This window comes from Osmerus eperlanus, chromosome 11 (genome assembly GCF_963692335.1).
Source record: "Osmerus eperlanus chromosome 11, fOsmEpe2.1, whole genome shotgun sequence".
NCBI classification, from domain to species: Eukaryota; Metazoa; Chordata; class Actinopteri; order Osmeriformes; family Osmeridae; genus Osmerus; species Osmerus eperlanus.
The window spans coordinates 7,630,470-7,654,902 of NC_085028.1; the positions used below are offsets into that span (position 1 = coordinate 7,630,470).

The 24,433-nt window shown below is 50.3% G+C and overlaps 1 protein-coding gene across 2 annotated transcripts in view; it reads right to left on the minus strand.

Annotated features, from left to right (window-relative positions):
• Positions 1-399: 399 nt before the first annotated feature.
• Positions 400-24,433, minus strand: part of arhgap35a (Rho GTPase activating protein 35a) — a 32,452-nt gene continuing 8,418 nt past the window's right edge. The window contains exons 2-8 of one of the 2 annotated variants that reach the window (XM_062472600.1): positions 9,353-12,654; positions 8,673-9,224; positions 5,934-6,072; positions 3,390-3,467; positions 2,369-2,500; positions 1,587-1,692; positions 400-1,392 (exon numbers count right to left, since the gene is read on the minus strand). In XM_062472600.1, coding sequence (XP_062328584.1) covers positions 873-1,392; positions 1,587-1,692; positions 2,369-2,500; positions 3,390-3,467; positions 5,934-6,072; positions 8,673-9,224; positions 9,353-12,541 — 4,716 coding nt within the window. In that variant the 5' untranslated portion in view covers positions 12,542-12,654 and the 3' untranslated portion in view covers positions 400-872. The other variant, XM_062472601.1, reaches the window with a different exon arrangement.

Genomic DNA, 24,433 nt, shown 5'->3' on the forward strand with positions numbered 1-24,433 from the left:
CACACAGAGTTCCTTGCTTGAATCTCCCAGCAGATCCAGTTGGTCAAGATTCTTGTCCTTGCCGTTACTATTGCAACTGGCAACGCCCGGTATGTGTGTGTCTGTGTATGTGAGGAAGAGGCAGCATAAGGCTGAGAGAGTCTCTAGTCCATATTCTGGTAACAGTGGTCAAATAAAAGGAAGCCCCAGCCCAGCTTCTCCCCAGGGTCCTAGAAGGGCTGGGTTGTGTGTGTGTGTGTGTGTGTTTGATGAGGTGGAATCCAGATAGTGGTCCATACAGTTTATCTACCTCCCCCTCCTTACCCCATGCACCCAGTACCCGGGCCAATGAGGTGAGGATTCTTCTGGTGGGGGCAGGATTGGGTGGGGGCTGGCAGGGGAGTAATGTTCTGTACTGAGTTTCCAGGGGGAAGCATAAGAGTGTTACGCCTCCTGTCACAGTCCTATGCTGACAGGCTGGCTACACAAAGGGAAAGCGGTGTGTGTGTGTTACCCTAATGTGAGAAGGGGCTGATAAGGAGGGGGTTAAGAGGTAAATAAGGACCCATGTTACATAGTGGCTCATACTATGATCTATCCTGGCCCCTCCTGTGTGTGTGTTTTTTCCAAATTAAAATTAAATGCAACAGAGGCTAATAAAACCCCTTCTCCCAAAGACTTAAGTTTCTCCCTCCCTGTACATACTGCATCACTCCCTCTCGACTCCCTCCCTCCCGCTCCCTCACCTTCTCTCCCTTTCCTCCTTGCTCTCCTTTTTCATAATATCAACCTCTTTTCTTTCTGCTCTCTCCTCAATCCCAATCCATCTTTATTTCCATCTCTCTTTCTCTCTGTCCCACCCGCCCCTCCCCTCTCTATATCTCTCTTTCCCTTCACCCCTCGTTCACAGCGTGCGTCGTTCCGTGGGGGTGGAGGGGGGGCAGCAGGGAGGGGAGGGGGGCGTGGGGGGTGGTCGGCGGCGAGTGGGATGGGGAGCGGTGGATCAGGGGCCGGCCGTAGTGCGGGATCACCGGGGGCGTGGCCGGCATGACGTACGGCGTCGGAGACGGCGAGGACGAGTAGGCGGAGCTCCCCATGGAGTAGGCGGAGCTTCCCAGTGAGTAGGCGGAGCTTCCCATAGAGTAGGCGGAGCTCCCCATGGAGTAGGCAGAGCCTCCGGCGGAGGAGAGGGTGGAGGTGGGGGAGGCGGGGAGTCCTCCCGGGGCGTCGGCCAGCGGCTGGTTGTAGAAGAAGAAAGCACACTGGTGGATGAAGTTCTCTATGATTGTCTGGTAGGTGCGCGTGGCCGTCAGGGCGTCCATGGTGGTGAAGTCGGGACGCATCAGCGTGGGCCAGAAGCAGATGGACAGGTTCTCACTGGTCATCAGGTTGAGACGGTTGTTCTGGCTCACCCTGAGGGGGGGGTGGAGAGAGAATGTTAAGACAGGGTTGATGAGTCAGAGGCTGTCACCCAGGCTGGTTAGGGTGTGACCCTGACGTCCAACTCCCTGTCACCCAGGCTGGTCAGGGTGTGACCCTGACGTCCACCTCCCTGTCACCCAGGCTGGTCAGGGTGTGACCCTGACGTCCAACTCCCTGTCACTCACTTGCTCAAGTGGCTGATGACGTATTTGAAGACGTCATAGTTCTCCCTGGGGAACCTGCGGAGAACTTCCTTCATGGTGAAGTACCTCTGCTCCCTGTCACCGATCTCTGGATGGAGGGAAAGGAGAGGAAAAATATAAAAGTTAGACTTGCGACTTACACATAGCCCTTGAATACCACACACACTATCAGACAAAGGCCACACACACACACACACCATAACAATGAGGGGAGGATGACATTCTGTCTATAAGGCTGACAAACAATGACACCCACACACACAAACATGCTTAATGGCAGGAGTGATACATAGTAAGTGACATCACCACTAAGGAGCAGTCAGTATCAGCTAAGTCCACACGTGCACACAATGATTCACAAATGACTCCAAAGTGGACTAAAGGATGAAGTCAGTATCATGAGCAGCTAGTCTCTGGCAGCGCATCTGACTACACAACATCTGACTACACTTTACTGAACTGAACTCTCTCGACTCTATCAGCAGGTACCGGACAGGAGAAGTGCACTACTCTCTCTCCCTACCCACGTCACTCTATTCTCTCCTCAACCCATCTCTCCTTGGGTCCACCTCCTCGCTCTCTCCTCTCAGCTCTAGATCAATACCTCCCAAACTCTCATCTCTCTACCCAAGTGCCTCATCACTTTCACCCATGGCCTCCAAATCTATCCCCAAGACTTGGCGACACCTCAAACAGATCTCCCATCCCCTCGTCCGCCTCATTTCCCCCATGGCCTACAACCCCCCCCCCCCCCCGGGACTTACTGAAGGCCTCCACCAGTTCCACCTGCATGCTGTAGGGCACCAGAGGATCGGGCAGCTCCGAGAAGAAGCTCTTCATGGCTCCTGCAACCGTGTTGATGGTGAAGTCCTTCTCAACCAGGTCCAGATTATGGTCTGTAGGAACGGGAAAAGAGAGAAGAAATAGAGACCGTGTTGGAAGGGGAGAGAACAAAGAGGGGAGAGGGATGAAAAGGAGAAAGACGGTGAAGAGGTAAAAGAAAGAAAGTTGGAGTCAAGACTTTGGGATTTTACACCTTCTGGAGTGGCACTACACCTACTGGTCACCTGTGTTATAGCTTGAGGTGTGATTGGTCACCTGTGTTACAGCTTGAGGTGTGATTGGTCACCTGTGTTAGAGCTTGAGGTGTGATTGGTCACCTGTGTTACAGCTTGAGGTGTGAGTGGTCACCTGTGTTACAGCTTGAGGTGTGATTGGTCATCTGTGCTACAGCACAGTGTGAGGTGATGGACTATCTCTGGTGTTGGGGGGGGGGGGGGGCAACCTGTGATGTAATCTCAGGAGTAATAGTATTGTCACCTTTAGTGTCCGGTCAGCATCGACCCGACACAGAGCTTCAACTGTGATTACACAGGGCAAATTCAACTTCAGCCAGGCGTACAGACACACACACACTCAGTGCCATCTCACGCTGCTATCTACCCAGCCAGCATGCTTCATTAACCAAACCAATCTGGTCGTAATTAACTTCCCACACCAGACACACACACACGCACACACACACACACACACACACACACACACAAAACAGGCCATCATACACAGATGGGAGATTGGGGGAGCATGGTCCAGGGAAGCAGAAGACCTCTTCTGGAGGATCAATGCTTACAGATGTTCTCTGCTAACTAAGGGAATCCACTCTACACTTTTAACTTTGCAATAGGGAGAGACGGGACACACAACTCTTTCCTATACTTTAGCAGAGAATGTGTGTGTGTGTGCTGGTGTGTGAGTATGTCGTGTGCATTGTGTGGTTGTACTCACCCTGGTCAAACTGGCGCTGCATGCTCTCCATCTCAGCCTTGTTCCCACTGACCCTGTAGATACCCTCAGTAGTCAGCCCTGAGAGGGAGGGGGAGGGATGTAGGGAGAGAGAGAGAGAGAGAGAGAGAGAGAGAGAGAGAGGAGTGAGGAGAGGAGAAATAATGGGAGGGTCGAGATGGAGACAGAATTGGTAAAGAAGGGAGAGAAAAGACAGACAGTGGGGAGAGTAGGGGGGGAAGGGGGGGAAATAGTTAATTACACAGAAATCATTCAGCTGTTTCTTGCAATTCAACAGATTATTTTACTATCCACATCCCTGTCCCAGAGAGACACACAGCCCATCAGTCTGTGTGTCTCTCTCTCCATCCTCCAGTCAGGCCTGTCAGACACAGCATGCAAATGCTCCCTGACTGGGAGAGACAAAAGAAAGAGAGAAAGAGAGAGAGAGAGAGAGAGAGAGAGAGAGAGAGAGAGAGAGAGAGAGAAAGAGAGAGAGAAAGAAAGAGAAGGAAGGAGGAAATGAGAAGTTTCGCAGTCTCCTTAGTTAAGCCTGCCTTCATCGATCTCCTCCTGCATTCAATGTAGACTATACGGCAATATAGCTTCCCTGACTTGACGGCAGGGAGGGAAAGGGGAACAACGGAGGGACAGAACAAAAAGAGAGATGACGAAGGATGGGGGGAGGACAGAGGGAGGATGGAGGAGAGGTCAACTCCCATCATGCTCTTTGTTCTGAGAGCTACCGCAGTTTCCTCTGAGGGCAAACCAACATGGAAACTTCCTGTGGGCAAACATGACCACTTCCCGAGGCCAAACACGACCACTTCCTGTGGCCAGAGCATCCATTTCCTGTCTGACCATCTCCTACCTCAAGTCTTTGTCAGACAAGCCTTCTGGTCGAATCACTCCTCCAACTCCTCTATCTCTCCTCCGCCTCTTTTTCCCTTATATCTCCCTTCTTCTCTCCTAGGTTCTCCCATTTTTACTCCCCCATCCTCCACACACACACACACGCACACGCCCAGAGGTCTGAGATAGTGGTTTTAAATGTCAGATTGGTGTTGGTTCCTCAGGCCTGTAGACATACCCAACCCTCTGCCCAGACATGGCTCTGTCACCGCCGGCAACCAGGAGCCGTGCTCACAGGTCACCACGGAGACATGCTTTCTCTGGCTGCTGCCCTTAACATCCCCACGGCGAACGACACAAGGAGCAGGTGTGTCCACGCATGCTAATACACATCCATCATCTCACAACACACGCACAGTGAGATAAACTAGTATGACAGGGCAAGCGAGAGAAAAGGAGGGGGAGAGAGAGAGAGAGAGAGAGAGAGAGAGAGAGAGAGAGAGAGAGAGAGAGAGAGAGAGAGAGAGAGAGAGAGAGAGAGAGAGAGAGAGAGAGAGAGGAGTGAAAGTTAGAGATAGGAGTTCATAGGGATATAAAGTCCAAGAGTTACCTTACATTAGCATCCATATGTCTGTCTGTTTGTGTGTGTGTTTGTGTGTGTTAAAATGACAGAATGTGTGTTATTTATGAATCTGGCTTTGGGCTGTGAGTTGCAGAACATGTTCCTCCTCAGCACACACACGCGCACAGACACACACACACAGCTGAGCCCAAAGATTGTTCTAATTTCCTGCTCTGTGATATTGATCTGAGTGAGAAAGCTATCAGGCATGAACATGGCCATAAGGGAGGGATGAAGGGATGGAGGGGAGGAGGGGGAGAAGGACGGAAGGTAAGGAGAGACGGAAGGAGCGGGTGTGTAATAAATGAGAAACTAAGTGGGTGAAAAGGACAGAGTAAGTGGATGAGTGGACTGGGGGAAAAAAGGTAAAGAGGGAAGGACACAGAGGAGGCTGATGTGGAAGAGAGGAGAGGAAATGGAGGATTAGTGGACAGGAGAGGGAGGGAGAGAAGCGAGAGAAGGGGGGGGGGAAAGAGAAGGGAGAGATGGTAAGAGTAAGCTGAATCTGGAATGCTGAATACTTTAAACAACAAGACCTGAGCTTTAATCACAGATGCCTATCTCCTGCCCCTATGCAAGACAGACAAAGGAAAGGAAGGGGTAGAGGGTTAGGGTTCTTAGAAGGGGGAGGGATGAGAGGGAGGGAGGAGCACATTCTAACACACTTATACACACCATGCTAGCTCAAACACACATATACACCCACCATGCTAGCTCTCTCACACACTTACACACTATGCTAGCTCTAACACTTATACACACCATGCTAGCTCTAACACACGCTTACACACCATGCTAACTCTAACACACATATACACCCACTATGGTAGCTCTGACACACATAGCTATACACACCGTGCTAGCTCTAACACTGACACAGAAGTTATCAGCACTCTGATATGGCAGGAATGCACCACTGTGGAACACGTCAATAAGTCACGTTGCTGTGGCAACCTTCCTGTGGCACGACTTGAGTAGGAACACGCTGGACCTGAACTGACCCTCTCTGTAGGCACGTACAAAGACACACACATACACACACACACACACACACACATACATTCCAGACTCACCTGTGGTCTCAATGTAACGGATACACTTGTCTATGAAGACCGGGATTGGACGTTCTGGGGTGACCACGTTGACCAATGGCACGCCAAAGTAGTTACTTTCAGGCTTGGAGAGGGAATGGCGGGGCTTGGCACGTGGTTTCTGAAAGCAGGAAGAGAGGTATAAGAAGACAGGAAGAGAGGGATGAGAAGAAAGAGTGAGGTAAATTTTTTCAGCCATGTCATTCTTTCCGATTTGGTACTACACATTAGATGCAATCTAATTAATGAACACCAAAACACAAATACACGTTGCACCCGCATGGAATTTCCTCTGAGGCTTAAACTGATACCAGATCATACATTCCTGTCTTAAGCTGTGTACGTGTGTGCCTGTGAGTGTGTGTGTGTGAGTGCGTTTGTGTAATACACATCTGTTCCACTCTTCACCTCTCTGTGCTCTCTCTATCCTCTTCTCCCTCCCTCCTCCAACTGCACTCTCTCCCCTAGGACATTTGTTCTTCAACTGGACAGGTTTAAATTAGTTTCTAACTGACTCCTCTTATACTTATATCCTCTTATTAATGCTGTTTCATTCCAGCTTGACACGTCTGTTTTCTACTGAGCTGTGACGGCAACGCTCACTAGGCCCAAGAGGCCTGGGGCTCTAGTAATCTGCCCGACCCCCTCGGGTGAGCCCTCCTGGGGAAGGTTGTGAGCCAGGGCTGCATGGCTGACTGGGCTTTGGGGCTCAGAGGAAGAGCTGAGAGGCTGTCAGAATGAGAGAGTAGTAAAACGTTCATTACGGAGAGACTGCTCTAGATACAACAGCAAGTACCCACGCATGTTCACACACCCACATAGTACAGCATCAAAAACTCACTTTTACCATCTGCCTGATTTAATTCTTGAAATACCTCTTTCTACTCCTCCTTTCTAATCTCTCTCTCAGTTGTTTTCTTCAACAACGCCCCCTTCAGAGAGACCTCTTCTTCTTTAGACGGCCGTTTCTCTACTTTTGCACAAGGCCCAACTCCTCCACCTCCACTTCCCTCTCTCCATATCTACCTCTACTTCACTCCTTCTTACCTCCCCCTAAGACCCTCCCCTCCTATGTCCACACTGGCAGGCATTCCTGCCTCAATACCTTCCTCTCTTTTACTCATCCTTTCATCCCTCCTGCCTGTCTGTTTGAAACTTTTACCATAACCTGGCTTCCCCCTCTTGCTCTATCTCCTTTCTTTCTCCTCTTTTCCCTCTCACCCTCACTCCTTCCATCGCTCCCCTCCTCCTTTCCCCCTGCTGTTCAGCCTTCTGGCCAGTCCTTGTTGCTAACACTCTCCTCTCCTCTCCTCTCTCCTTTCCTCCACTCTCACCCTCCCTCCCTTCTCTGTCATTCAGTTCTGGTGTTGCTGACTGAGACAGGATATGCTGCCAATGCTGAGAAGACAAAACGGCTTTCCATTGCCAGCACACAGGGCAAGCAAACACACACACTCACCATTTCATGCTTTCAGACTCTGTCGGTTCTCTTTATTTCTCCCCATCTCCCTTCCAGTTTTCTTTCTCATCTTTCCTTCTTTGTCTCCACCCTTCTCTCTGTCTCGCCCATCTCTATGCATGTTTGTCTATCTCTCCCTCTCTTTCTCTCTCTTTGTCTGTCTATCTCTGTATGTATGTCTCTCTCCCCCTCTCTTCTCTCCCTCCCTGCATCCCTATTGCTCTCTCTCTTTCTCTGTCTCCCTCTTTCTCCCTCTCTCTCCTTCTCTCTGCAGTACAGGGGGCAGTAAAGTGTAACTAGGTGTAACAGGAATTTGAGACATTCCACTTGTCAGCTGAGGGGAGGTTTCAAAAGCTGCAGGATCCGAGAAAGAGAGAGGAAATGTTTCCGGCCTCAAACGAGAGAGCTATGCCAAGCTCTACTCGACCAGTAAAATCTGTAAAATGTGTCTTTATCTTGACTAGGTGCCAGGTCTAGGCCATACTGCACAAGAGCAAAGTGCTAGGAAATAGGAAACATGCTAGAGGACTTGGGTAGTATGGGAGCAACAACCGTTTTATAAAAGTATCAGGGGAATATAAATAGTTTGTGTGTGTTTGTGTGTAGTTAGTGTGCATGTGTGTGTGTCAAAGACGATGAGAACACCAATCACCCAGCTTCTGTTCCGTCCTCACTCCTGACAGTCATGATAATAACCATTATACACACACACACACACACACACACACACACACACACACACACACACACACACACACACACACACACACCCTTCCTTCCCACTCAGGTGGCACCTCGGTCTCTGTCTCGGGGTGTGACTGAGCACCAAGTGAGATAAGCTTAACAGCGCTGGGTCAGATGCTTTAGAGTGGTATGCTTGAGGAGGGTGAGTGTGTGTGTGTGTGTCAAGAGACAGCACAGCTGCGAAGAGTATCTTTAGAACACTCTCACTCACCGTTGACTGTAACTGAGCGTCTGCTACATAATAATGTGTGATTAGAGAGATAGTTTAATCCAGGATAAAACACTAACCACGGTATAGGGGGGAGGAAGAGTGAGACGGGGGGAGGTCTCCCACGTTAATGCTTTTATTTAGCGAAGCAGTGTAGGAATCAGTGAATGAGATGACTGAACTGTAACATGGGTACTGACTTCATATGCGGTGTACTGTCATGAATTGTGTCTGAGGGAAAACAACAATGAAACATGGATCTACACACAAACACACACAGACAAACCACACACACACTTCCAGTCCATACCTTGGGTGTCCTACGCAAGCTCCTCAGTATATTCTTCCTTTTAGAATCCTCGCCTTCTTCGTTGACAGAGCTGTCGCCTTTGTTAGCCCCGCCCACTTCATCCTGATTTGCTTTGGGGGGCCCTCCCATCTCGTCGTCGCTGCCAATGGAGAAGCTGGTTCTGAAGCTGCTGAACTTGCCCAGACGTTTGGATCGGTCCCGGTACAGCTGAGGCTTCATCCCTATCGATAGTTTTCTCCTCCGCTCCAGGGAGCTGCTGTCCGCTTCGCTGTCGGACCCGTTGCCCCCGGTAACGCCGCCGCCATTGGCGTTGCGGATGGTGATGATCTTGCCCTGCGTGCTGTCGTGGGGGACCGAGTAGATGTTCTCCTCCTCCGTGGGCCGGGGCTTGGAGACGGCGTCCACAGGCTCCGCGTAGTCGGAGGGGTCATAGCCACCATCGCTGCCCGGGGCCCAGCTCACCGTCTGGGGGAGAGAGCGGCGTGTGGTGCCTCCCTGCTGCTGCTCCATGTAAGGGCCCAGGTTCACCTTGCGGACGGGCTTAGGCTTCACCTGAAAGAGGGTGAAGAAACCTGGATTAAAAACTGTGCTAGACATAACAGGCAAAATATATATTATTATGAATAATATTCGATAAAAAATGTGTGTGTGTTTTCAGAAAAATGTGTGTGTTCCCTTACCTGAGGGGGCACCTTGTTGTTGAGCTTGCTCTCGAAGGTGCTGATCTCCGAGATGACCGAGAAGCGGTCACTTGTTTCAAGATCCAGTTTGCCGAAAAGTGAGGGAAGGGATCCGTCATTCATAAGCGTGGCGTAGGGCGGCGAGGGCTCGATGTCGTCCTCGGAGTCCAGCAGCGTGTTGACGGGACTCGGTGATGCACACCTGTGTGGGCTCACGCTCTCATTAGTGCACAGCTCCGCCACGTTGTCGTACATGTGCGTGGCCTCCACGATCGTCCGCTTCTCCACCACCTCCTTGAGGAAGGACTGGAACAGGTCCATCTTGTGCAGCCCCCCCACCACCCCTCCGGGTCCACACACCACCGTGTTGAACCTCGCCTCGATCTCGCGAGCCAGCTCCTCCCCCTGGCTCACCTGCTCCCTGGCGGCCTCCGACTCCGTCAGCTCCACCTGGCTCTCCCCCACCGCCAGCAGCTGGATGGGGATGATGTCCTGGATCTCGCACAGGAAGGCACACAGAGTCTCCATGGAGGCCTTGCGGCGGGCGGAGTAGGCGGCGATGTACCCGTGGACCAGCTGGCTCTTGCGGAGGGAGAAGGAGGAGTGGAAGGAGAGGAGGGAGAGGTCGATGCTCTGCCTCTGGCCTCCCACGCTCAGGTCCAGGAGCACCGAGGTGCCGCTGCTGAGGTTGGAGGCCGGGCGGCAGTGCTGGGGGAGGAGGAGGGGAGACAGGAGCTGCTCCACGTCGTAGGAGTCCCCGCACATCAGACACATGACGATCCTCAGGTCGGCCTCTGAGCCCCCCTGCTGGGGGTGAGGCTGGGAGTCCCGTAAGCCTAGCGGGGATGGAGGGGGTAAGGGAGGAGAGCTGCTCCCCATGCTCTTGCGGGAGTCCAGGAGGCCCTTCAGCATCTGGTTGATCTGCTTCTCGCTGATGTTGCGCCCGAAGCTCAGGCCAGGGCTGGAGGGTTCCAGGTAGGAGCACTGCAGCTTCCCAGCCACCTGCTGCCCCTGCTGGATCAGCGTCTGGGTCGTCTCCCCTCCGATGTCCCCGATGGACCCAACACCCCGCTTAGTGACCAGGAGGAGGGAGAGCGGGAGGTGGGCCAGACTGTTCTCCCGCTCCCTCCTGCCCAGGGTGGCCTCCCTCAGCTTCTCCAGGCTCTCCACCACATACGACAGGGACTCCTTTGAGTTGTACAGACAGAGGCAGCCGTGGGGTGTGAAGGTGGGCGTGTGGAACGAGTTGACAGGCAGACGTACGTTGCCCTCTATCGGCCGAAGGGTCAACTCGTACGTCCTCCCTTCCAGGACATAGCGGTCGTCACTGGTGCAAAGCGCCCGGATTTCCTTGGCCATCTCTCGAGCCAAGCCGTCCCTTCCCAGGATGACCACGTTGATGCGGTCGGCCTTGCCCTCCGCCGCCCGCTGGCTGTCGGAGGTGGAGGAGTAGCGGGTGGGGAAGCGCGAGGCCAGGATCTGCTCGATCTTCCCGTCCACACAGTGGGGACTGCTGGGGCAGGTCTCCTTGGTGGGGTGGTAGACAAAGTGGATATGCTTCAACACCAGAGCGTCCCTCTCGGCCTGCAGCTTCTGCAGGGCTTTGAACCTGGGCTCATCTCCCAACGCCTCCTGGATGGCGCCCATCTTCTCCTTACTGGGCTTGGCGTCTACCTCCAGCTCGTAGAAGAGCTCGGAATATTCCAGAAGGAGTTCCTGGAAGTCCTCTTTGCACTGCTCGATGACCTCCTTCTGGTGCTTGTTGTAGATCTCCAGGTACTCTGACTCATCCAGCCACTGGTAGAACTCCTCGTTCATGATGAAGCTCCTCGCCTCCTCCCACGGCTTCCCCGCCGTGATGAAGGGAGAGGCGGCCAGCCTCTCCTTGAACTCGCACCTCATCTCGTTGCGTTTGCGCTCCTTCCGCAGGCGCTCCAGGTGCTCGCCGTAAACCACCTCTGCTTCGATCGTATCCAGGAGGTCCTGGGGTATCCTGTCATCCTCCATGTTGTCGATGTGCGCCGTTTTGTCCCAGGGCGTTCTATCCAGCACCACAAACAGATGGCCAAAATCCCTTTTGGTTTCCAGAACCTTCTGGACACCTGACCAGCTGAGGTGGTTGACCTCGTCCAGCTCAGGGACCAGTGAGTTCAGGGCATGAGGGAGCTTACTCAGATAAATCTTCTTCCTCCTGTCGATGTGCTCGAATTTGAGTCTCTGGACGTGCTGCTGGAAGAGTTCCTTCGCCTTCAAAGTTCCTTTCAGAAACACGTACTCCTTGTACTCTGGCGACGTCTGCATTCTCTGGTTGGTGGCGAGCCAGGTATCGTTGTGGTTCTTGACGATCCGGCTGACCTGCCACTCGTAGCGGTCCTTAGCCGAGGCAATCTGCTGACTCTGTTGCTTCAGAGCCTCATAGTAGGGAATGATCCTGGGCTTTCCCCTGCCCTTATCGATGAGCTGGACCAGAGTCACGAAGGCCAGGTCCACATTGATGTTAGAGCACGCGGACGTCTCCACCACCTGCAGGTTCTTCTTCGCCAGGGCGAATGCATGCGAGTCCTTGATGTAGCGCTCCACCCCTTCGTCGCACTTGGTGAGAGCCAACACCACTGGTTTCTTGGTCTTGGCCAGCTGGTTGTAGAGATTGGTCACAAATTTCATCTGGTCCTCGAAGCTGCGGTTCATCCCCCGGCTGACGTCCACGCAGAGCAGGAAGCCGTCCACCTGCAGCTTCCCCTCCGGCATCTGCTTCTGCTCAAAGTCCTGCTCCAGACCCAGCTGGTCTGTGCACACGTACATCAGCTTCTCGGCTGACGCGAGTTTGGTCGACGCCGCCCTCTTGATGTAGGGCTGCAGCGCGGTGCTCCGGTGTGGCTGGAACGTCTGGTCGTCTATGAACTCTGTCTGCTCCACCACGTGCATCCGGCACTCCGGCCCTTCCTCCAGGGTCCGCCCCGCTTCCCCCCAGAACAGGAAGTGGTCATTGTTCACCACACGACCCCCGAAATCACTGGTGCTCAGGACGGAGGTGTGCTCCTTGTGGAACTCGTCGGCGCTGGGCCGGACGTAGCGGTTGCAGAGGCAGGACTTGCCCACGCCACACTGGCCCTTCTCCCGCTCCGTGCCGGAGAGACCCACCACCACCAGGTTGTAGATGGGCGACCGGGCATCTTGTTTCTTGGCCATGGTTATGGCAGGCAGATAATCATCCTGCCATGCCCAGGGGCACTAAGGAGCGAGGCTAAGGGAGGTGGTGCTGTTTCCATGCACTGGGCTTACTGCAAGGACTGGGTCTGGACCTGGAGTAGGTTGGGGTGGGAGAGAGAGAGAGAAACAGAGAGAGTGTTTAGGATGGTCAGGACAGGGGAATAATCACAAGATATTGAGGAAGTGTAATTTTCATTATTAAAGTTATTTCTCCACTGTATCCCCACAAGGTTCCAGTTTTAGGTTAATAGTGTTTAATATGTGATTTAGTTTCAGCTCAGAAGGTTTCCTGTACAGATTGGGGTCAGCAGCAAAGTCCCTGGAATGCTGCATGTTACTTAACAGCTACGCTAGCATTGGTGACTGATGGACACGCACACACATCCCATGTAAAACTGCATCATTGAAACAATGTAACATCAGACTGTGGCTGCAACTATCAACTTAGAAAACAGACTAACCACAAAGACACACAATCTCCTCCCCCCCATCCTTTGCCTTCTCTACACACACACACACACACACACACAGTCACACACACGCAGTCACACACACGCAGTCACACACAATTACACACACTGAGAGATGAAAGATCTGATAAGCGCTATGCTGCAAGAGTTACTAATTGGGCGACAAGGGAACCCGACTGCCTTTTAAACAGTTTGACTGGCCTGCTGTGCGCTGGCTGACTCTTATTTTCTGGACAAACAAGCACTTTTACAAACAAGCTCAGAGGACCCGTCAGGCAGGCTAATGTTGCATCACTAATGATGTGCTCCTATTATGAGCACAGACAGTTACCTACATGTAATAGTTGTCCTGATTTGCTGACAATTTGTGGTGGTAGAGAGGAAGTATCAATTGCTGATCGTTTTTTCGACCAAGCCGGCTACTGCTCATGATAAAGGCTGCACTGTTAGAGCTGGACGCCACAGGTGCAATCAGGCGCCACAGGTGGGATCAAGAACTGCTCAAATGGGTTCAGCCATTTCAGTCAACTGAACACATTAAACAACTGCTTTAGTGATTAAGGGACTCATTAATGCATAGTTCGAAGGGAATGAGGGAGGAAGGGGAGAGAGAGAGAGAGAGAGAGAGAGAGAGAGAGAGAGAGAGAGAGAGAGAGAGAGAGAGAGAGAGAGAGAGAGAGAGAGAGAGAGAGAGAGAGAGAGAGAGAGAGAGAGAGAGAGAGAGAGAGAGAGAGAGAGAGAGAGAGAGAGAGAGAGAGAGGAGGAGGGAGGGAGGGAGGGAGGGAGGGAGGGAGAGGGAGAGGGAGAGGGAGAGGGAGAGGGAGAGGGAGAGGGAGAGGGAGAGGGAGAGGGAGAGGGAGAGGGAGAGGGAGAGAGAGAGAGAGAGAGAGAGAGAGAGAGAGAGAGAGAGAGAGAGGGGAAGAGTGACTACCTTGGAAAGCCCTCCATACCCCTGCAAGGTATTTCCACTTGTAATTCTGAGTCCATGAAAAATAGTTCAATTGAAGTCTAAATCTCGACAACTATAACCAGAAATGAAACGCCAGAGGAAAGCTAATTCCACACAGGCTGACTTCCATATCACAGCAGCTCGCGGAGTAAGCCAGGTGTTCACAAAGTGCATCACCGAGCGTCGGCACAAAGGAAATCGATATCAAAAGGAAGGTTTCACGTTTTTATATTTGTTGGGAAAACATCCATGAAAACTGCATCAAAAGGTGCGAGTCTGTGAGCAGAGATGCATCAACGAGGCCAGGAAGTTAGGGGTTTGTGTTGGTGCTGTAAAGCTGGACAGCAGGCAGGTCGATACAGGGACAGGCGATAAGGCCTAGGGAATCATGGGTAATTCATTGGCGTCTCCTCATGGACTCCTAATGCCATTGTGTGTGTGTGTGTGTGTGTGTGTGTGTGTGTGTGTGTGTGTGTGTGTTTGATAGTGTAAGTGTAATTATCCTGCAATCAATGTCCACTTTCAAAAAAACAACCGGCACAGGAAAGAATGAGAAGGAGGAGAGAGATAGAAGAGGTGGAGGAGGAGAGAGCAGGAAGGGAGACATGCTGAACCCATCAGATAAACACAACTATTCCATCACACACAGAGACACACAGCTAGGTGATCCTAAATATACAAAACCAGGTCCTTATCTGAAAATGGCATCTCAATATGGAAATCGAGAGTTGCGGTAGCAATACACACACACACACACACACAGTCTATGAGAGGAGATCCTCCGAGTTTAGGCTGTGTTAAGAAGACCAGACAGCAAACTGTCCAGCCAGACTCCAGCCTTACGCTCACTAGCAGAGGAACAGCTGCTGGTCAGAGCATGGCCAAGTGTGGCTCCAGCGCCAAGCACAGACGTGTGTGTGTGCTCGTCTACACAATTCTGTCTACACAATTCTTTGAAATCTGGGATATTTCAGGAACAACCTCCCAATAAGAATTCCAAAATAAATAGTTCTAATGCAATTACTTCCTGTTTCCTCTCCTGCCCCCTTGACCGTCCAATCAGAGGGGAGGTAAACAACCAGATGAAGCAACATTCAGTCCCATCGTGGGTCGAGGATGCCACCAGTTGGAACATTGGAATGTTCGGAGCGTAGGCTTGAGGATAGAAGAGTGACTCTCCAGTGTTCCATACATATGACCCACCGGGTCATTCCTCATCGTAATGATCATCTCTGTCTCCCTGCACCTCTGTCCCTTTCTATGTCATCAGTTCCCATCTCCCTTTCTCCATCACTCTCTCCTTATCTTGCTCCTTATCTCTCCCCCTCTCTGTCTGCTCCGCCTCCCTCTTCACTCTCTCAGGAGACCTGGGATCCATTAGTGCGGGCCCATAGGCCTGACAGCAGGCCTCACACGGACCCCACTTCCTGCTCTGACTCTCCAACGGAAAGTGTAGGGGTGGGGGGAATGGATGGAGGGAAGGATGGATGGAGAGCAGGGGAATGGATAGACGGAGACATGGACAAGGAAGGGATGGAGGGGTGGGAGATAGGGGGTGGGAGTGTGAGGAGGAGGCAGGGATGAAAGATTTAGTGTGTGTGTCTACGATGACAGTTCTCCTCTCCCGGAGGTGAACGTTCTCCTCTGGAGAACTCAACAGAATGACACTGACAGTCATCTGTGAACACACACACATGCACACACACACACATACATGTTGTTTGCCTGTTTCCATTATGAAGCCATCTATCATTTACCAACAGGATGTGCGTGTTTTTCATTCCTCCGCTTCACTTATCTGTCCACTCAACCACTCACACACACACACACACAGCAAACAAACCCTCAGTGGTGTATCTCAGAATACTTAACTCTCCTGTTGGGCCAAATAATACACATTCCCTCCCTCTCTCATACACAAACACACACCAGCTCCCGACTCCCCAGTGATGGACTGTATGGAGCTCCAAACGGAGCTGTAATCTGGGTGGATGGTCAGTTTTCCAGGGGGATTATGAACTCTCTCCCTCTCTCTGGATTAGCGTCTCTGCGTCTCTCATCTCCTGGAGCTTCAGTGTGATCTCATACAACCCTGACTTAATCCCAGACTAGCACATCTACCCTGGCCCAATCCAATCAGTACTGCCTTGTCACAGCACTCACAGGCATGCAATACACACATGCATAAACATATACACACAGGAAAAGAACACACATGCACTAACAGTCCAAAATATGACTAGTGAGCTATGCCATGTCACACATGATGACACCCCGGTGTGAGGTCACTTCCTCTTCCCGTCTTGGCCTGCCCAGTATGAGATAGTGGAGTCGTTTCTAGATGGGAGGAGGGTGAGAGGGTTGACAGGAGGGGAACAGATGGAAAAGAGGGGAGGGACTAAAACATAGTAGAAAGGACAGACAAGACAGGAAAAGAAAAATCAATTGAAATAAAGAACGGTGAGTAGGGTTACAGAAAATGGGTGGAAGAGAAGAGGCATGGAGGGTGTGGAGATGGACAGATCAGGATGGGTTTAACCCTACATCTGGGACACACACACACAAGACTACTGATAACACTGCCAAAAGGAAAATGAAGATTGACAGTTATTAATCCTACAATGAGAAAACAAACAAACTTGCACGATCACACACACACACACACAAAAGCCCTCAGTGGTGTATCTCAGAACGCTTAACTCTCCTGTTTGGCTAAATAATACAGTGTGCTAAGTAATACAGGGGGCTCAGTGATGAGCCCCCACCCCACCACCACTTCCAAAATCTCTGGTTTTGCTCATTAGAACATTTCCCATGCCGCGTTGGGCTCTGTGTCCAGTCCAACCATGACAGATTCAACATGAAGGCTTGACAACTGAACCAGTTTGTTATGGGTTTGTGTCAGAATATTTTTTTTCTGCATAATTCACTCTCACTCTAGGTATCTTACACACGCACACACACGCACACACACGCGGGAATAGGAGTGTCTCCAGCTGTAGAAACTCCCTCCTGACATGCCAGGCTAACAGTCTGATAATTAGTTTGGCAGAACAGGTGTGTGTCTCTAATGTATGTATGCTTGTGAGAAAGAAAGAACCCACTAGGAAATGAAAAGAAGCCCTTTTTACCAAAACACAGACAGAAATCTGTCAGTGTTCTGCAGCAGAACTCAGTAGAACCTAGTCATAAAGCCTCTCCCAGCTGAGGGAAGGGACTGGAACTCTGACCTGTATGGACATACAACCCAGAACTGTACCGGTACCTGTACAGGGGAGGTGCTGCAACGAGAGTACTCTGTACCCGTAGCTAGGCGACAGATGGCCTCACACATGCGGTTGTACACGCACACGCACAAAAAGGATAGAAGCAGAAACACACACACACTTATGGCACTCCATATGCTATACTGAAGATACCAAACATTCACACCTCTCTCTCTCTCTCTCTCTCTTTCTCCCACACCCACACGCACATTAGGTAGGCTCCGTCTTAAAAAGAAGCCTTTAGATAAACGGTTCCCTCTCCTCTCCTAGACCCAGACAAATTTTCATGCACGACTGGAGTCTCCAAGCAATTAAAACTCAATTTGACAGGAATGAAAGGATCAGAAAGAGAGAGGGAGGGAGAGGGAGGAAGAGGGATACAGAGAGAGATATAGGAGGAGAGACAGAGAAAGCAACATGTGGTGCAATCAGCCAGGACACCTAGTGTCTGACGTGTCAACACAAGCCATCAAAGACACACACAGGCAGGAGAGCTGAATAAAGAAGGGAAGGCAAGAGAAATCTACAGTGGGGGAGGAGGGATAAGAGGAGAGAGTGAAGGTTAACGCCAGGGTTCTGGTAAGTGCTCAGTACGTGTGGTTGGCTAATGGGTTGCAGGGCTCCTCTCAAGTCCTCATCTTTTCTGCTGACAAGCTGCTACACACTCAAACTTACACGCACGTACACACACACACACCCATATGTACACAGACTTTCTGTAGTGTAACAGTTAGCAGGGTGGAGGGACCCCACAGAGAATCACACCTCAAGTCATTCTGCACTGCCAACACATTCATCATGTTTAACAATGTAGACAGAGAGAGAGAGAGAGTGAGAGAGAGAGGGTGAGGAGAGAAAGAGAGGAGTGGTAGAAAGATTGAGAGAGGGTGCGGAGCAAGAGAGAAAGAGAAAAAGAGAGCTAGAGAGAAAGAGGAGCGGGAGAGGGGGAGGGAGGGAGGACAAGAGAAAAAGATGTGTGAAGCACCTGAACCTGCCACCGTGTCAATTCACTTGTTGCCACAGTAACCAAGTCTTGGCTCTGAGGCAGATGGATGTTAAGCTTTTTACTCCATCCTCTCAGTCTTCCTCCCTTTTTGCTTTCTTCGCTCTCTCTCTCTCCCTCCCATTCTTTGTCTCTCTCTTCATTCCCCAGAGTAGACTCTCTCACTCACTCAGCATTACTCATTCTTTTTCCTCCCTTCCCTCCCTCGCTTCATCCCTCCCTCTTTCTCAATCCCCATTCATCCCTCTGCTGTTCCTAATGTGTGATTCATAATGGAGGAACAGAAAAACAAAACCAATGAGGTCCCTGCTTTAATAACTCTTAACCCTCGTGCTGCCTTCGGGTCACATGACCCAAAGGTTCATAACGAACCATCGTTGTGTTTACCCAATTTTACCCAATACAAAAACAAATAAAAATAATTTTCTTTTAACCTTCGCAATGTGGGGGGTCTGAGACAGCCCAACGGTTAAAAGAAAATGCTTCACTTTGTTTTTGTATGCGGTAAAGTTGTCGCAATACGACGGTGGGTCACACGGCTGATGGGTCAGAACGACCCGAAGATAACACAAGGGTTAAACAGGACTACCTCATCTTCCCCTGCATCCCTCGCTCTCTCCCTTCCTCACGCTCCTCCTCCTTCCCTCCTCCCTTCACTCCTCGCTCTCTACCGCTCTTCCGTTCGGTTGAGACAAACAGGTGTTGCCTGCCTCAACCCTGGACTGAGGCTGTACTGAGAATCAAAATGTTCAGAGTGTGTGTGTCTCCAGAGTGAGAAGAGCACAGCAGAGACAGGGGGAGCTGACAGGCCCTGGAGCAGCTTGTCCAGAGGTTGGAGGGTTATGCTTGGTCATCCATTTTAAATGAGCCTCCCGACACACGCATACACACACACACGAGACACACTTACACACAGACAATAGGCACACACACTTGCCTGTTTGCCATTGTCCATGTGTCTATCTCAGTATTGATGACTGCACCACACACACACACGTTCCCTTATTCATTGTGTGTGTATCGATAAACTGAGATCCTTTCTGTCGAGGTAAAGGAGGATTGGTCTTCTACTCCCTCTTTATTTTTCCTCTGTCTGTCTCTCTCTCTCTCTCCCTCTCTTCTCTCTATCTATCCATCCATTCATCCCTCCACCGGTCTCATTTTCCCTTTGTCTGTGTATCTTTTCTTTTTCTCTCTTCCTCTGTTCACCAGGTCTCCATGGCAATCCGAGGGCAGGGTGGAGGTTGAGAAAGAGAAAAAGAGATCTCACCATCACCCCTCTGCCCTATCTCGCCAATATCTCCATCCTTTCGTTCCCCTCCCCTCCATCCCTCCATCCCCTCCATCTCTGCTGGTTGGTGTGTTTACTGAGCTCTGAAGTCATGTTTATCTTCAGTCAGATTCCCATTTAGATATGTGAAGAAGTGGAGAGGGGGAGGAATGAGAAAGGGGAGGGACAGAGAGAGGGGTGGAGGGACAGAGGGGAGGACACAGAGAGAAATTGAAATGGAGAGAGGGAGATGGAAGGAAAGTGTGTGCTACAGACACGTTCTATCCCATCTCTGCCTTGCCTGTTTCCCACACTCCTCTCTCTCTTTCCCTCCCTCTCTCCATCCCATACAGAATAAAGACTGTGTCAGCAGCAGACCCAGACTGAAGGTGGCTAGGTGTCACACAGATGGTAGAGTACGGCTGTCCCAGGAGAACACACCATCTGTCTACCTAGCTCAGGTAACATGACCTGTTGTAGTAGATCTACTTCTACTACTACTACACGCACGCACGCACGCACGCACGCACGCACGCACGCACGCACGCACGCACGCACACACACACACACACACACACACACACACACACACACACACACACACACACACACACACACAGTGTTAGAATGCTGAGATCAACAGTCTGATACTCATGGCCTGGTTTAGGAGACACAGGAGAGGGACAAAAAGTAATAGCCTCTCTTCTCCTTGTGTGTGTGTGTGTGTGTGTGTGTGTGTGTGTGTGTGTGTGTGTTATGGGGTGTTTGCCATGACAGCACTTTCTCAGATCCCTTGGCCCCTAGGTCTGTGTGAGGAAGGGTAGAGGTGTGGGAGGTAGTTTACAGTCTGGTCTACACACAAACTGCTTTGTTTTGCTATTTGATTGAGGCCCAGCAATTGACTCATTCAAAATGGTGTTGTCCCTGACCCCAAACCCTTCTTGTAAAACTAACCCCAACACTAATTCTAACCCCAAGCCCCCTCAAGCCCTTTAGAAAAAGCACTTGAAGTTGTGGGACGCAGAAAATGTCCCTGCAAGGTACATTGTTCTTTGTTTACTACAAGGGTACTTAAACAAGGCCACACGCACGGAAATGAATGTAGCTATCTGATCAGACAAGTGTGTCCTAAAGCTAGCATACTAAAGTTGTGTGACTTGGCAGAGTGTGACTATACAAACACGCATTTTGCAGCTGTAGACACTCTCACAGTGTGCTGTATCTTGTACACACACACACACACACACACACGTGCAGGAGAGACAGAATAAAGGGCTGTGGACCTGGCTCCTGTGACAACACACCCATTCATCACCCCGCACGACCCTGGAGACAGCCTGAGACACTCCCCCTCACACAGAGAACATCCAGAAGCAAACACACTCACTCACACACACACACAAAGAGGAATGCACACACACGCTCAGAGGAACACCCATACACACACATGAATGCACACACTGTATAGCCTGTGTGTACAATTGTGCATTACCAGAGATCGCAAAGGGATGCGTGTGTGTGCGTGCGTGTACATATATTATTCATTTGCAAGCAGGCACATGAACAGAGTGTCTCTGGTGAAGAAGATAAGGCGTTCCTGTCTCTCATCCTTCTGCATGTATGTGTGTGTGTCCTCTCTCTCTCTTCCGTTTAGCTGACTGTTTGTAGGAGAGACCGAGAAATGAAAGTTGGGAGAAGGAAGAGAGGCCGAAGAGGAAGGGATGAGAGGGTGAAAATACAGAGAGGAGACAGGGAACAGGAAGGGATGAGACAGACAGACAGACAGACAGACAGGGTAGAGTAAGCAGCCAGACATACAGACAGACAGGCAGTGTAGAGTAAGCAGACAGACAGACAGACAGTATAGAGTAAGCAGCCAGACATACAGACAGACAGGCAGTGTAGAGTAAGCAGACAGACAGACAGGGTAGAGTAAGCAGCTAGACAGACAGGGTAGAGTAAGCAGCCAGACATACAGACAGACAGGCAGTGTAGAGTAAGCAGACAGACAGGCAGTGTAGGGTAAGCAGACAGACATACAGACACAGGCACGCAGAGAGACAGGGTTAGGGAAACAGACATATGACATTGGATTAGTGCTAGGCAGTATCAGTGATAAAGACTTAGTGTAATGTAGAGAGGGTAAACATTACTTGTGTGTGTGAATGCAAGGCAAGGTCAGGTTAACAGTCTTCTTGAAAGGTTAGGGTGTGGAGTTTAGGGGTATTTAGGTATGTGTGTTGGACTATGGTGGTTGTCAGGAGGGTGTGTGTGTGTGTTATTGCTGGGTGAAAAAAAAAGATATCTCGATATTGTCAAAATTTAAGATATTCGATATATATCTCGATATGTTTGCATTTGCATTTAAATAATTAAAAAAAAAGATTTTCTTTTGCCTCCATTAGAAAACAACAAAACAATTTAGATAGAACAGCTATTGTTACAAAGTACAAAATGTGTAGTGCAAATGTAAGCAGTTGCCATAACATGGTACTTGCAACTTGACAAAATGGACCTCACATGGAACAATTCATGCAGAGGTCATTATGTGACAGGACAAAGAGAGAGCAGAAGAGAGTGCCTGTGCGAGTGCAATTTTCAGTTTTAGCACAAACGGTGTCCGTGTGTGTGTTTGTGTCTGAACATAGAGGAGCCAGGCGGCGATCTTAAAACACAAGCAACACGTAACAATATTTTTTAAAATATTTTTTCTATTCTATATTCACAATATTTTCACGTTACATCGTCGTCAAAATTATTGCGATATTATCGCCAATATTTGATACATCGCCCAGCCCTAGTGTGTGTATGTATCTTTAGACCCTTCTCAGCTCAATCTTCCAAGACACCGAATAAGGAAGTCCTGAACAAACACATTTGCAGAGAAATCCCCCAATGCTTGCATTCAAGCGCTAAAGTGCAGTACATTGTATGTGTGTGAGACACACACACACACACACACAGCAGGTGCTGTGTCTGTGGTAGATATGGCATCTGCCCACCTCAGCATTTTTACAGAAACCTTCCCTCTACACAGGAATAGAGGTCACTCCTCTCTTCTCCTTTCCTCTCCTTCCTCCATTCAGCAGAGAGACAAAGGCCCTAGCAGCATCATAGCCAGTCGAATCAGCCCGGAGCACAATACACCAGCCCTCTGGATCCCCCAGTGTTACCTGATACTGTAAAACACTGGCACTGAGGGGTGTGTGTGTCGGTGCATGTGTGTGTGTGAGAAAGTGCATAACTTCAAAAGTCTTTATAACAGATCTAACCCAACCCTAGACCCTACAACAGCATACCCAGGACAGGGAAGGTTTTCACTGGACACGGTCAGGTGTCACACATACACAGAGAGAGACATGCATATCCATACACAGCCATACACAGACACCCACGTACATACACAGTCATACACACAGCCCCGAGGGGGGAAGTCAGATGGATCGAGGACAGGAAGTGTGTCAGCGACAGGGGAAACACTTCCATGGTGGAGGATGGGTGGAGGAGAATGGAGGGAGGGGGCAGGGTGCCTAACAGCCCAGGGCAGAACCTGCTATTGACCACACACAAAGGGTTAAATTCATAACATACCAGAGACATCCAGTATCTCCCCCCTCCTCCCCTACCTCTCGAGGAGAGGAGAGAGGATATAGAAGGAGAGGATAGACGAGGAGCGATGAATAGAAAAGACGAGAAGAGAAGAGGGGAGGAGAGGAGACGGTCAGATGATGAGATTTGTGTCTTCTAACGTGGTTAGTTCTGCTCAGTCTGTGGTCTGTAGATTAAGACTAATTAAGCATCTTAGCGTGGATTAAACACGCCACACACAGAAAGAATAATCTTATCCATCAACCTGCTCTGAAGATTTATTCTCTCTGCCTCCCTTCCAGCAGCACTCTAACACGCACACACACACCCTTCGTCTGTGTGGTACAATAGAGCGATTAACTGGAGCTGCTGGAAGTGTGTGTGCGTGTGTGTCTGAGCGTGTTTGTGTCTCTCTGTGCGTGCGTGAGTAGGAAGACATTTAGACAGCAGGGGTTCTTAGAAGATGCATGTTTTGGTGCAGCGTGTTTGGGATTCCTGGCCACATTCCCTACCTCAGGCAAAAACACACACACACACACACACACACACAAACTCTACCCACACCACACACACACACACACACATTAAATATCAGAACAGGTATTTCCTGTTAAAGGTAACACAGAGAAACATATTGCAGAAGACAGCACATACTACAGGTAGGCGGAGAGAGGGGGAGAGAAAGACAGAGAGAGAGAGAGAAGCGAGATGACGAGAGGAGGGGGGACGATAAGGGCTGACTGAACTACCTAGGCTGAGGAGAAAAGAAGAGAGAGAGACCGATAGAGAGATATAGAGGTAGAGAAACAGAGTGAGGTAGAGATAAAGAGATGAAGTGAGGTGACTTAGGCTGAGAGACAGAAAGGGAAAGAGGGAGAGAGAGAGATCTCTATCTGAAAGGATTTGTCCTCTCTAGAACAGTATTTCACTAAAGCCATCCTGCTGAAGCCCGTCAGCTGAGATCTGACAACAGATTAGACGACAAAACCTCATCCCTCACTTCCCCTTGGCTAATCAGAGCCTGGCGGTGTGTGTGTGGGTAAGGTGTGTGTGTGGCTCACACATTCACCCTGCCATCTGACTCCAACTAGACCACAGGACCTTTGCATGACCTTCAGAACCAGGACATACAATTCTGACATGTTTACCTGGTCACCATGTCCTCAGCAATATGGCCTACTACATGCCCTCCCCTACACACACACACCCACATACACAGTTTTGCATCCACACTCAGTCGCAGGCACACATACATACACTTCTAAATGGCTCAGAGATATCAAACAACACCACATACGCAAACCCCCTCCTCCCCCTCTCTCTCT